General features: G+C 42.6%; 1 protein-coding gene across 38 annotated transcripts in view; it reads right to left on the minus strand.

Annotated features, from left to right (window-relative positions):
* Nucleotides 1-2,611: 2,611 nt before the first annotated feature.
* NEB (nebulin) overlaps nucleotides 2,612-14,164 on the minus strand; it is a 268,629-nt gene continuing 257,076 nt past the window's right edge. For 29 of the 38 annotated variants that reach the window (XM_053258395.1, XM_053258346.1, XM_053258280.1 and 26 more), the window contains 8 exons: nucleotides 13,520-13,612; nucleotides 13,103-13,195; nucleotides 9,324-9,431; nucleotides 8,718-8,907; nucleotides 7,487-7,579; nucleotides 7,126-7,275; nucleotides 4,990-5,099; nucleotides 2,612-3,406 (listed from right to left, as the gene is read on the minus strand). In XM_053258395.1, coding sequence (XP_053114370.1) covers nucleotides 3,233-3,406; nucleotides 4,990-5,099; nucleotides 7,126-7,275; nucleotides 7,487-7,579; nucleotides 8,718-8,907; nucleotides 9,324-9,431; nucleotides 13,103-13,195; nucleotides 13,520-13,612 — 1,011 coding nt within the window. In that variant the 3' untranslated portion in view covers nucleotides 2,612-3,232. The remainder of the gene's footprint in view (nucleotides 3,407-4,989; nucleotides 5,100-7,125; nucleotides 7,276-7,486; nucleotides 7,580-8,717; nucleotides 8,908-9,323; nucleotides 9,432-13,102; nucleotides 13,196-13,519; nucleotides 13,613-14,164) is intronic. The other 9 variants (XM_053258532.1, XM_053258504.1, XM_053258489.1 and 6 more) reach the window with 2 other exon arrangements.

Consider the following 14,164-nt stretch of genomic DNA (forward strand, 5'->3'; position numbering starts at 1 on the left):
ATCATGTGGTGATGTTTCTCTGGATTCTTGGAGAGTGGTGTCAATCTGAAGTGCTCTGGTGGTGTAGCTTGAAGGTCTAGAGAGTAACCGTCCTCTATGGTAGAGATAACCCAGCAGTCCATTGTGGAGTGGTGCCAGGTTGGGAGAACCTCTGTAAGACACTCACACAAACACACCAGAAGGGCAGGCCAATCATTGTTGGGACTGTTTGTGGTTGAAATTCCTGGAAAAGGTGAGGTTTTCAAAAGGGCGGTTGGTTGGAGGTTGTCTGTCAGGCTGTCTTGATTTGGGGTTCCCAGAAGTCCTCCACACTGGGCATGTGGAGCGGCTGTCCCTGGGTCTGGAGTGGAAAGGCCTGTTGGATCGAAAATAAGACTGGTTAGGTCTAAAGCAATGTCTGCTGTCCCTCCTAGTAGAGGGCATGGCTTTTTTCTTGTCCCTGGTTTCAAATAAGACAGGGTCCAGAGATTCCCGAAAGAGTTTGGTTCTCTTAAACGCTGAGGAGGCCAAGTTCATTTCAGATTTGGCATCCATGTTCCATGAGAAGCCGCACAACAGCTTCTCCTAACCACAGCATTTGAGACCCTGGCCCTGACCAATAACTATGAATCCAACCTGGCATCTGTCATAAAGGAAGCCACTTTGGCCAACTTATTAATACCCTGCTTTAACTTAGTGTTTCCTTGTGGAAAGTCCTGTAAAAGTTCCTTTGCCCATAGGAGAGATGATCTGGCGAATATAGAGGTGGCAGCCGCTGCCTTAATAGCTAATGAGGATGCTTTGTGCAATTTTCTCAGTCAGAAATCACTCTGTCGTCCGGGCACCTGAGCCTTTCGTCGCCTTCCTTGGCAAGGACCAATCCCGAGACCAGAGAGGCTATGGGAGCATCTACCAGGGGCACTGCCAGTAAAAGTTAGAAGGTAAGTTGTAGAATCTCTTGGGGAGTGACCCTATGCCGCTGGAAGATGCTGGAGCTTCCTATTCTTCTTGTCTGTTTGTAGTCGGAAGTCCCATAATATCATCCCTGCTACCTTGTCATGCCTTTGTTTGTAGTCAGTCTGTGCAATGTTTTTACAACAGCTGATTAGGTGGCCCACTGTTTCATCTGCTTTACAAAGCACTTGCTGTTTGTTGTTGATTTCTTAGGGCACGCAGGTTTGGTGCCTAGTAGGTGGTCTGGGTATGAACCTGCCCTGTTCCCACTCTGGAATAACCTGCCTAGCAGGGCTGGATAGGACAGATGCATGAGAGCTCTCTGTGTGCAGCTGTAGTTTGTCTGTAGTTGTCTGTTAATGAGCAGGGGTGCAGAGAGGCCTGGTAACACTGGAGGCACATTAGGCTCAGGCAGCACAGGAGTTGGACTGGAAGGGGTGGGATTGCCTGTTTTTTTCCTGTTGTGCAGCTCTCTGGAAAAAATATCCCGAATCCATGCAAGGAGGGAGGAGCAGGGGACAAATCAGGACTTGCAGGGCTGTGAAGTGGTACCAGGTTTACTGGATCTGTTGGAGGGGCTGCAGGAGTAGAAGGGGTAGTCGGGTTACTCACTGTGACTGGCGATGCAGGTGGGGCAGGATGGACAGTAACGGCTGTGCTGGGCCTTGTTCCTCTGAGGATGAAGACTGCTCCCTGTTGGGATTGAGCGGCTGATTAAGAGGCCTGTCTGGTGTTTCTACCCCCTCAGGCTGTGCAGTCAGGGCCAGATCAGCAGGCTCTGCTGGTGTTCCCAGAGGGAGGGGCATAACTGGGGTGGTGGGATCTCCCGGAACCGGCGAATTTGCTGAGGTCTCTGAGCAGGGCAGTGGTATGTCTGCACCCACATTGGAAGAGGAGGCAGCTGGTCATTGTCCCTCCATTGGCTGAGATATGTCCTCTCCCTGCGCCACAGAGGATGGGGAGGAATAAAGTGCGGCTTGCAGTCACGTCTACTTCCTGGAGCAGAGCACCCCATGATCTTCCAACGGCGGGCCATGAGTTCTCTTTCTGGCCATTTGATGGCGATCCCACTTTTGAGCCGTAGACCTGCCCCGGCGTCCTTGTTCCATGTCCTTGGACAGCGAGGGGAAAGGGCCTGCTTTAATATAGCAGAGTTAAAGAAGAGAGAGTGAAGAGGAATTTTCTTTGGCAGGGAAGGCAAAGGGAGAAAAAACAGAGCACTAGGACAAAAAAGATGCAGTAGAAGCAAGAAAAATGCTGAGAAAAGCTGAAGCTAAGCAAGAATCCTGTTCATGGGAGCAAGGCAGGACCGGAACTGGGTAGATCCTAAGTGGCAGGCGGGAGCTAGTTTTGATTTCAGTTTATTCCTATCTTCAGGGAGTGACAACCCATTTCAACAGACACCCTCTCACGCTGGAAGAGAATGTGAGACGTTAAGCGTCTACTACAAAAAAACCAGCCTTTAAAAAATAAGACCTAACACAGTAGGGTAGGTAGACCATGATTAGCTGTCAATAGAGAAGTGAATATACTGCATGTAAAACTTACCCTCATTTGTGGATTTTATCAGTAAGAAATGCCATTGTTATCATTTAACAGTTATCTAGATGAACCTAAGGTTATTTAGCACTTCTGCACCTTTTATTTTTCTCTTGTTGACATAAATTAAACTCACAAAGCAGATATATGATTTTTATTAGTCGCTAATGGAGCGGGAATAACAGCACTGTGACCCAGGAACACTCAGGTGAAAAATGCATGCATCAGCGTTCTGTAAGCAGACAAGTGGAGAGGCTTTTCCAAGTTTCTTCTTACTGGTTTGAGATGTTAGCTTTACATAGTTGCTTACTTGAAACAGAAATAAATACATTCAGCTACTTTTAGCATATCACAAGAGAACACTGCATCTCTTGATAAGAAAACCATTAAAACTATAACACAGTTAGATGTTTCCATTACAAAAATGAGTAGTGTGGAAATTCACCTTGATACCAAACAAAAAGGAGATGGTATCGTAGAACTGAGCATCAAACAGGTTTGAATGTGCAAGTCTAGTCAATCAAGGCAGTGGTGGAGGGTGGTAGGAATCGACTTCCCACTGGTTCCGTGACTAGTATCTCAAATGATTCGGTTCTGTCAAAGAATGTTTGCTGAAATCTTTGTGTAAAAGGCAATAGCTAATGCATATCAACAAAGGAAAACAATAAGGCACTTCATTTGGAAGAGTGTTAAGGTTTACAATTGATAGCCCTTGTGTATGGTGTCTTTTTATTGTGGTGGAAGGCCTCCTCTTTTTGGCTTAAACTGCTTCTACATAGTTGGCTGGAAGCATGCCTGTTTTGCTTGTTCTCTGCACAGTCCCGTACATCCAGCCTTCATCAATCGCTTGGACATTTACAATTGCATCGCCATCTTTGAAGGAGACTTCATCTGCATCAGCTGCTGTGTAGTCATACATGGCACGGTATGTCTTCTGTTGTAGTCACATTTTAAAGAAAAAGGTGAAAGAGATTACTACTACCACTTATACAGTATATTGGCATAGGCCATTTTCAGTACACTGCTGAGGCTGTGAAGCTGTTAGCTTTATACATTTGGGGACATAGCTCTTCCCAAAGGGGTGCTTTAAAAAAAGTGGACAACTTTCCACCCATAGCAACTATCCAACGCATTGGATCCAAAGCATAAGTGGGCTTTAGTCTGTGATGGACTGTGGCCCATGTGTTTTCCAATGGAAAGGGGGCATTTGCTTTGTTTCTCTCTCACATACACATACACACACACACACGAATGAGAGAGAGATACAGACAGACATGATTTTAGAGCTGCAAACAAGAAATATCTGAGATTCCAGAACGATACTAAAAAAGATAAATGTATCTTTTATTAAAAAATAAATTTATTGTTGATACATTAAACAAAAATATAATGGGCTAGACATTTCAGTTTCTATCTCCTTCAATTGCTCTGATGTTATAGGCAAGGTACAGTAGCTGCAGTAACTTCTGGATCCACACACTGGGAACGCTAGCCCCAGGAGGCCTCTCCCCTCAACCACAAGGACAACACTTGACATCTCAGTAGCAACCCACCCTAGACTGCTGGAACACTCCAGCATGGGCATTCTATAACTTATTGCAGCTACAGTATCTTGCCTATAACATCAGAGCTACTGAAGAAAGCAGAAACTGAAACATCTTGCCTATTATATTTGTTTCGTTACAACAAATTTATATTGATGCATAACTAATTCACTAACAATGAATCCTATGCATGTCTTATTCAGAAGCAAGCCCCATTATGTTTAATAAGCATTACTTTCAGGTAAGTTTCCATTAGATTGCAGTCTGAGGCATACTCATGACAATAGCTCTCATCTTAGCTCTTGGTTGAACCAAATGTTTTGCAGCAGCCATTTCCTGAGCCATAAACAAGGCCGCTGAATAAAATAGATTCCTCCACAATTTAGGCAAGAAATATATCCTATTTGCCTTAATCTAGTAATTGCTGGGTCAGATTCTTTGATGGACACATGGATCTTCCCAACCTGCTAGGGTTTCCCCATTCCCTTCAATGAAGGTAACAGCTCTACTGAAGCATAAGATGGACTCTTCCTCCCATTATATTCAAAGGTTAACTTTGCTTGCTCAACAGCTCTGTACATGCACACTGAAAGGATGCCTGCTTCTTCCTAGCTACATGTATGCATCACAAGCCAGAGATGCTTGCCTGCAGTATCAGTCTATGTAACACAATGATGCACAGAAGGATCTCCAGACAGATAAGTGGTGCTGTCAGCTTTGAAAGCACTGATTATGTCTAAGAGGAGGAGGAAACTAGGTGTCTGGGATCAGCCTCCCCCCCCTCTCCCCCCCATCCACAAAGCCAACCATATATTAAAACAAACAATGCTAAGCATCCATTCCGATGGTGCAGGCATCCTGCCAAAACACAACGGCGTTGTGCATGGACAGATCCAGTTCAGAAAGATGATCTGCATGGCCAAAGCCTGTATCTGTGCACAGACTCAGGGCAATTGTAATTGGTTTTGCTTACCCCTGCAGTAGATGGATGAGAGGGGATGGAAGATACTGTTGTCTGCTGAGTGGCAACAGAAGATGATCTTTGTTGTGGCAGCTCTACAGTTTTAGCATGTTTGTAGTCCACTGGAGGGGGAAACACAGTGTTTGAATGAGAAATTAATTGGACAGAGTCTTCTTTCTCTTCAGAATGCTAAAGAATTCAAAAGCTCTTAAATGGGGGTTTGATCATGTTTTATGATGTAAAATGAGCTGATGTAAATGATCACAATAATCTTAGCTGATGTAAATGAGTACAAATGAATCAATATGTAATGTATGGTGATGTGGTTCAGTGTCATTTTAGAGAACTACTGATGTGTGAAGCTGCATTTGCATGCCCATTCATTCACCCTGCTGCATAGCAACGAATGTCCTAGATCTTCCTCTTCCTAGACTGACCAGTAAGTGCTACTCCCCTTGCTTATTCCTGCCCTGATAAAAACAACTTTGGAAGTGAGAAAAGTCTAGACAGAACCATACACTGGACGACAAAAAATCCCTCTGACATAAAAAGAGTCACCTCAACAATATGTTGCCATGATGGTTTATAGCAGCTTGTATTTAATGAGTTGCTGCTTAATTTTGGCAGTTCTGATCTGTTATATGGTGTCTGAGCTGTAACCATGTTATAAAAGTTACTGACAAAAAGTACTTGGGTTGTGCATCGTAGCTGACTCCGCCAGTCAGCTGACTCCGCCCGCAAGCTGAGCTGTTCTTAGACCCATCAGCTTGGCACATTTGGGCTGGACTGCTTCTGCCCAACAATGTGTCAACAGCTCTGGATTAGAAGCTCCTCCCCAGATATGTGCTGGCTTACACACTACCCAAGGAGGCGCGGACGGGTCGAGCACAGCCCTCACCCTGGCATGTGTGCAAAGAGCTGCACGGAGGCTGTGCCACAGGGCAGTAGCACTCAGTGGTCAGGGCTCTGTGCAGGGAGTTGCTTAATTTGCCATCCCCCATTGCAGGAAGGAGTTGGGCAGCTTATATCTCAGGGCATGGAGCCCTGATCACCAAGCACTGCTGCCCTGGAGCACAGCCACCTCACCACTGTTTACATATGCACAGGGGCACAGTTTACATATGCTCAAGCCGTCCATGTCCCCTTGCGCAGTATGTAAGCCATGATATTTTGCAATGGTGGCAATTTGGAAGGGTCACTTAGGAGGGGGATTTTCACCACCCTTGTGTTTCCCAGACCGCCTGTATTGCCTTATTTCGAAACATTTCTATCCCACCTCTTCACCATAAGGATTCCCAAGGCAGTGGTACCAGAGGCACTCTTAGCCCTGGACTTCCGGGATGAAGTCCAGGGCCTTCACACCCCCTGGGGCCCCCCCAATCCTCTTTGGTCTGTCCCAGGTGGTGTGGCCCTGCCATGCCGCTGGCCCATGCTGCACTGGGAAATGTTTCAGCTGATGAATATTTACATATGCATATAAATATATGTCAATTTCATATGTCTGTTTTATATGTCCACCTAACGGTGCAATGAGTTGACCAGCAAGTCAGAGGCTGCTGGTTCAAATCCCCACTGGTATGTTTCCCAGACTATGGGAAACACCTATATTAGGCAGCGGCAATATAGGAAGATGCTGAAAGGCATCATCTCATACTGTGTGGGAAATGGCAATGGTAAACCCCTCCTGTATTCTACCAAAGACAACCACAGGGCTCTGTGGTCGCCAAGAATCTACACCGACTCGACGGCACAGCTCTTTTACCCATTTATATTCTTACATTCTTGTGAGTTCAGTTACTGTTCGTGCCCTCAAGAATCCACAGGTTAAAAATACTGTGTGTGCAATCATGTGTGTGTTGGGAGATGATGCTTAACTTGCAGCAGGGGGCTCCAGTGGGTGGGGGCTCCAAAGGCCTTTAGGTCCAGGCTCCAAAATTACCTAGGGGCACTTCTGAGTATTGCCGATTATTATTACGAACTGCCAAAAAATTTTTTTAAAAAATCCTAACAAATATTTTTAAAATGAACTGCCTTATTACAAAAAAAATTAACGGTGAACCTATCAAAGTGTAGGACTATGAATCCGGCACATCCCTAAAACCTGAAATGCCACCCTTGCAAGAGGATTCAGTGTGTGACTCTTGGTACCTGCTGCAGATGTGTTAAAGAAGCCTCCGTTGCTGTAACAGGACAGATGCTGATCGGCAGCCTCTGAATGCTCAGATTTCTCATCTCCAGCACTGAGGCTCAGTGCACTGGCTGAGCGAGATTGTTCTCGACTGCGTCGCTGGGCATGAACTGAGGAGGGGGATAAAGATGAAGAAATTAGAGTCAGTGTCTTGAGAACACGTGAATGTTGAGAACAGAGTACTTTAATTTCCTCTACAATTATCCAAAAAACCCCAAGGGAAAGTAAAAGTATATCCCTGCAGTGTTATAGAAGTGTCAGATTGTATGGATACCAAGTATCTACAATGTTTTACAATATGTTGCAGACTGCATCACATACCAGTAATCAAGTGTAAGCTTCTAGACTGAATGTTGTCTTCTGCTGGGTCATAGTCAAAGACGGATCCAGGATTAGTACGCCACACACGAAGATCTGCAAGCAATGTATGGGTTAAAAAAAACAACCTCAAAATTCAAATCAGAATGGCTCCCATGATGAGCAATGTGAGAGAGGTATACTGCTGTACTGTGGGTCTGCCGCAAACTTGCAAGGCAGCATGGGAGTGGCCATCAGGGGAGCAACTTCTGACACCATGTCACAGGAGCTCAGAGGACAGCAGCCATTAGGGGAAAGACTTACTGATTGTGCTATAGGAATAAAAAAACCCAAGATCAACAAGAGGAAAGGCAGGATGAAGAAAGGACTCTATCTCTCGTTAGTATCACTTCCAGCAAGTGCTAGTGCCATCTACTGGCTGGGATGTAGTACTACAACATTCCCATACAAAGGCTGCTCAAAACGGGCAGTTGTGCAAGCAGCAGCATTTCTGCAGGCTTCCTCATGCTGCTCATCATGTGGACCATTAGCAAAAAAAGATTAGTAGTGCCTAAAAGCAGCAGTGGTATTAAAAACTAATCCTGGAATCTACAAAAGGGAAATTTAGGAAGCACTTTATAACTCACACACCTGCTATGTAACGGCCAGAAGACCTGATAAATGGGTAAAGAAACATCCTTATCTATTGTTACAAAGGCAGTTCAGCCAAATTTTGCTAGGTAGATGAGTGGCTAATGGGGCAGCAGATGGGATGCCGATTGGTTGAGAGATCCACAGAGACCTCTCTAAGTGTTCTGAATGGGGGACTCGATCACAGCTTGAAAGGTGACAGATCCTCCATCCAGCTAAGAGGTGTGTGGCCTCCAAAAAGATGTATTTCTGCTTGATACCTTGGAAAGCCACTGTCAGTGAAAGAAGATAGTAGAGGCTAAATGGTATATGGCAGCTTCATATGATTTAGCATGTGCTCTCCTGGAATTGCAAGGTTGTCTCCATGCACAGGAAGGAAGAAATGAAAAAGCCACGTGGACTTCGTAAATCAGAAACAAAAGTACAGGATTCAAGACTGCAGATAGTATCAGTTGGATAAGACTTGCTCTTTGTACTTGGAGACAAGTCATATCATCGTAATATTGTTATTTTTTTGCCACATATGGTCAATTATGCAACAGTCTTGTGGTCCTCTTTACAGAGGAAAGAAAAGAAGGAGGAACACAGTATAAAATCTGAATACCTGTGAGATTGTTCAGTTCTTGATCCTGATCCACCCGTTTTCGCTCAATTTCCACTACTCGTCTCTGAATCCCCCGGTAGTTAATATCACTGAAGTCCTGCATGTTCTTCTTTACACGCTCAGTTATGGGGTCAGTAACAACAGGTGTAAAACTGCCTTTGCTCTTTTCAAAGTCTTCATGGTATTTCACCTGCAATTTTCAAAATAGTGGCATGTCCATTCAGCTGCACATTTCTTAAGTAATGTGTATTTCTGCTTACCTTGTCTCTTTTCCTAGTACCAAAGTACATTAGCTCCAATGGAGTTAGTAGGTATGTCCAGTTCCTGCAAGCTCAGTGACAACAAAGCTGATTCCTGCTTTTGTGTTAATGTTGTATTTGGAGCAGCTGCATGGTAAGCCTCTTAGAACATTTCTTAATACATTTTCACTGTTGTTTTATAAGGCATCATCTCATACTGCACGGGAGATGGCAATGGTAACCCCCTCCTGTATTCTACCAAAGAAAAACCACAGGGCTCCGTGGTCGCCAGGAGTCGACACCGACTCGACAGCACACTTTACTTTTATTTGTGCAGTTTCTTGACCTCACAGAAAGCAGTACTTACTGTGGAAATGTGTCGTTGCGTCTCTCGAACACGCCTCATTTCAGGAGTATCCAGGACAAAGGCTGCTTTACCTTGCACTTGTTTCCGGAAACTGTCAGAATACAGGACCTGACAAAATGAGAGGGGTGGTTTAAATACTGTAAATGTTGACTAGCACACCAGAGAACAGACTTTAAGAGTGGTTTCATGTAGATGTGATAAGAAGTGACGAACCAATGAAGAAGCTCTGAACACAGTAAGTTAGATGGAAAACATGTGTATTAATGGTTGTTGGGCACATCAAAAGAATATGCCACAATTGCCTTTTACTTTAAACCAGCTATGGTATGTTGGTTTTAAAAGATTAGATGTAAAAGCATTTTATTCTCTGGTTTTCTATATGTTTTAATCTGCTCCACCCCAAGGACTCTCGGTGGGTAATAACACTCAAAACATAAAGCAAAAAAAAAAAAAGGGGGGGGGAGGGAAGAGCATGCCAACTAAATTTAAAATACTGTGTCAGATTAAAACTACTCAGTTTAATTCCTGCCACTAAAATACAAACTAAACACAGTATTCTAATAGCAGTTCCAGAAAATGCTCAGGCTCAAACTTTGGCAAGTTTCCAGGGGATGGGAGTTCCACCCTGGTCAGATAAACCTGATGAACACATAGTATAATCAAGAGGGTGCGTATAATCATAGTATAATCATATAATTATATGATTATATAATCATATAATAGTATAATCATAGTATAATCAAGAGGGTCTCTTACATAAGGATGTAAGAGACCAACTGTTCAGAGCTTCGTACATCAACACCCATATCCTGAATTCTGCCCAGAAGGACCAAAGCAGATCAAACACATCATTAAACTGGAGTATGGTGCTCTTGCCCACTCATAGCAAGAGGTGGGTCACTATCATTTTATCCAGCTTCTGAAAATATCACTGATATCCCCATGTGCAGTACATGATAGCAGTCCAGATTAAAGGTTACATAGCTATGATTGTGGTTGGGTACAAACTTGAGTATCACAAGTAGAGAGCTGCAAAATTTCACAGACATTTGGGACAGTAGCTTTCCCCAGACATGTACTGGAAATCTGCATGGGAGGTTCAGTGGGCAGAGGTTTAAGGAGTCCAGCTTTACCACACACACTACCTTTTCCTCTGTCCAGGCAGCAATGGGGAAACAAAAGTACTTTAACCAACAAGAAAATTGGTTTATCCAGGGTGGCTTCACACTAGAGCCTTTTAGTGCTACTGAGGCACTCTTTTTTTGGAATTAGTCTGCAGTTCCACACAGAACTTAGTATAGTACTGCATTATACTTGAGCCTCCTAACGGTGCAGCAGAGAAGCAATCTGCCTAGAGAGCTGGAGGCTGTTGGTTTGAATCCCTACTGGTGTGTTTCCCAAACTATGGGAAACTCCTATTTCGGGCAGCAATGATATAGAAAGGTGCTGAAAGGCATCATCTCATACTGTGCAGGAGATGGCAATGATACCTCCTGTTTTCTACCAAGAATACCACATGGCTCTGTGTTCGCCAGGAGTCGACAGTGACTCAACAGCACAACCTTATATTTGTCCAGGAATGCCCTTTCCCATGGCCAAGACCTTTCCATAATGTTTATTTGCAAGCCCCATTTAGAAAAAGGTCCTTTTCAATGTTAATTAGAAGTTGTATGTTTTCAGGTCCATGCAATTTTATTGCTCCCTGTTATTTATAGCTAGAGAGTTAGTTATGAATTGCCCCTAGTAGCTTCTCTTAATTGTCCCAGTCTCAGATCCTGTTCCCATGGGGGTGGGGGTGGAGGTCCAGTACTTATTTTTCCTCTCTTTTTTCTTGTTTTCCTCCTTTTTATAGCACAACAGTGCTATTTCACATAAAAAAGAATAATGCAAGGAAACCTGTAATTGAATCTGTGGAAACAGAAATTAACATTGGGACATTTTAAGAGAGAGTCTTCAAGGGGCAATTTAGGAGAAATCAATCACTAATATCCCAGCCACAATCCACAAGGAACAATAAATGGGCTACAAACAGGAACCTCTTAATTAAAGGGACGGCAGCCCTGAAAGGCTCAGTAGTGCTTTGCCCATACTAGACAACTTGGTGCAACAATTGCATTTTATTGTAAAATAATCACAACAAATCAGGCCTAAAAATATATGGGCAGAGCAAACAGCAAACACCGGACAATGATTTAACAAGAGAGGCATCCAGATTCTCAAAAAAAAGTGAGGGAATGGAAAGATGGCAACTGAAAAGGATTACTGTGGAAATGACCCGCTCTCCCCAACACTGAACATTTAATATGGGATTGATTCATTGATTCTCTCTTCCCCAACCTTTGAAAGCATTCATTTTACCAATATTTTTCGCAGTATCATTATCCATTTTCCAGCCATTTTAAAAAATCTTGGGGGGAAACTGCAAGATAGCTGTCCTGACACCCTCCTAGTTCATATAAGCTAAAATGGTATCAATGATCCTCTACTGTTCTTTCCCAGTCCTCCCTCTCACATATCAAAGTTCTTCACAAGGAAGGCTAGGGGCTATATTGGCCTTTGGAAATGGAAGAAAAGCAACGGTTAGCATTGCCACCTCAACTGGCTTCATATAAAGAGTAAACACCCATGAGATTAAATGGAATGTTCAGTGTACTACCTAATCCACCAACCCATCCTAAAAAAAAAAAAAAAAAGGAAGAGCCCCCCCCCCCAAGTAAGCTGCAGCAGAAAAGGAACTAGAAACTGGAAGCTAGAGACTGAAGGTTATGAGTCAGATCCAAGAGCTATACAGTAGATCAAGACAACCAAATTAAATTAGGGACACCTTCATCCAATACAACCCCCCAGCCCCTGGTGGATATATTAATGGATTTCACACTGCAGAATATTGGTGGATGGGTGGAGAGATAGATGGATGATCTCAGAGATATATTTATTTAATATAGCTGCCAATCTTGGAGAGGTTGAGTTATCCTTCAGATCAGAGTGCCCGAAATCTTCAGACAATACAGGAGTTGCATAAATTAACTATGCCCTGTGGAAGCAGTCCTGTATCCCAGTGATCACTGGATGATAAGAGTGTCTGTGATATTTTATGGTAAAATATTCTTTCCAAGAGATCTAGGGACACAGACTATATATATGCACAAATGGAACATTCTCCCCATGAAAGAAAACAGGACAGGCCAGGGGAAGCAAAGACCATGTGGTCTTTTGTTTGAAGATTTAGTCCATTCTCATCAGACCTCTGCAGTGGACCTCCAAGCCAAAGCATCTGTCACACTTTGCCTGTTTATGGAGTCACCCATGGACAGACTCTCTCAGAACTTTGTATTTATGTAGAATATAGGCTGCTTTAAAGAAAAAATATACAACATGGAACCTAAGTCATTCACTTCAGTCCATATCACTCTGATGATTTACACACACTATTGTATTACTTTTTAGAGACTATTAAGCTGTTATTTGAGGTAAATGGTTATTAAAAAATTCTTAAACTATGTATTAAATGTAAATTCTGCACAATCAGGAGTGAAAAACAATTAGAAACATACTTTAGGTTATATTTTAGTATTTAAAATATCAAAATATCAAGACGTGAGTTTTGGGCGGTATAAAAACATGTTAAATAAATAAATAAATAAATAAAGTTATGTTATTAATAAAGTTAATAGTTGGGTAATGTTTTTAAACTGAGTAAGGAAAAAATTATATTTTTAAAAAGATGTTAAAAAGGTTACATATGTTCCAGATTATTGGTTTGTTTTCCTGAAAAATACCGAGCTAATGTTTTCTTGATTGCGTTTAGCTCTCTCCATCTCTGGAGTGACAGATGTCGGGGTTCCTTTTCCCAAGTTCTCTTTGTACAACACCTACAGCATACAAGAAAGTGTCCAGAAATCAAAGATTAGATTATTCTTGGTAAGCCACTGCATTAAGTTGTGTTACTGTTTAATCATACTCATAAGCGAGTAAAGAACAAAAAAAACTGGTTAAAAAGTTATTAGATAAGCAAAAATTTTAAAAAGAGTCAACGTTTTTAAAAACAAGAACAGCAAAAATAAAAACAAGGAGTGTGTCCATTATAAAAATGGAAGTGGATAGGAATGGGATAAATTAGATGCAGGACAAAATCGATCAGATCTGTTATTTTCATTTTTTAAAAATAACTTTTTTGTTTGTTTCTGTGTCAATACCAAGCTAACGTTTTCTTGATTGCGTTTGGCTCTTTCCATCTCTGGAGTGACAGGTGTCGGGGTTGCTCGCCCCAAATTTTCTTTGTACAAAACCTAAAATTGCAAAAAGTATTCCAAATCATAAAAATGTAATGCAATTAAAATTGTTCGGGGTGGGAGTGGGGAGTAGTAATTGTGTAAAAACTCAAAAGAAAAATAGGAATAAAAAGAAAAAAATAAGTTCTAAAACAAACCATAGGCTTGGATCCAAATTGCTAGGGGGGGTGGAAAGCTCTTCTTTTGGTGCATGGTGGCTTCCCCTAATTTCTGCTCATTCTTCCACATCCCACTGCAACCTCCTCTGTACCATATTGCATGTCATTCTGGAGGGTTGCTGGAGTCTGACCCCTGCTAACTGGGCAAAGAGGCACCTTTTAACACGGTGACTCTCTTTATTTAGCAGGGGGCAAGTAACTGACCCTATCCACCCCCAGCACAGTACCTCCAGTGACTGATGCTGGTGTATATCTTATGTTTCTTTTTAGATTGTGAGCCCTTTGGGAACAGGGATCGATCATATTTATCTATTTGTTATTTCTCTATGTAAACCACTTTGGAAACCTTTGTTGAAAAGCGGTATATAAATATTTGTTGTTGTCTGAGAAG

This window comes from Hemicordylus capensis, chromosome 1 (genome assembly GCF_027244095.1).
Source record: "Hemicordylus capensis ecotype Gifberg chromosome 1, rHemCap1.1.pri, whole genome shotgun sequence".
In the NCBI taxonomy this organism is placed as follows: Eukaryota; Metazoa; Chordata; class Lepidosauria; order Squamata; family Cordylidae; genus Hemicordylus; species Hemicordylus capensis.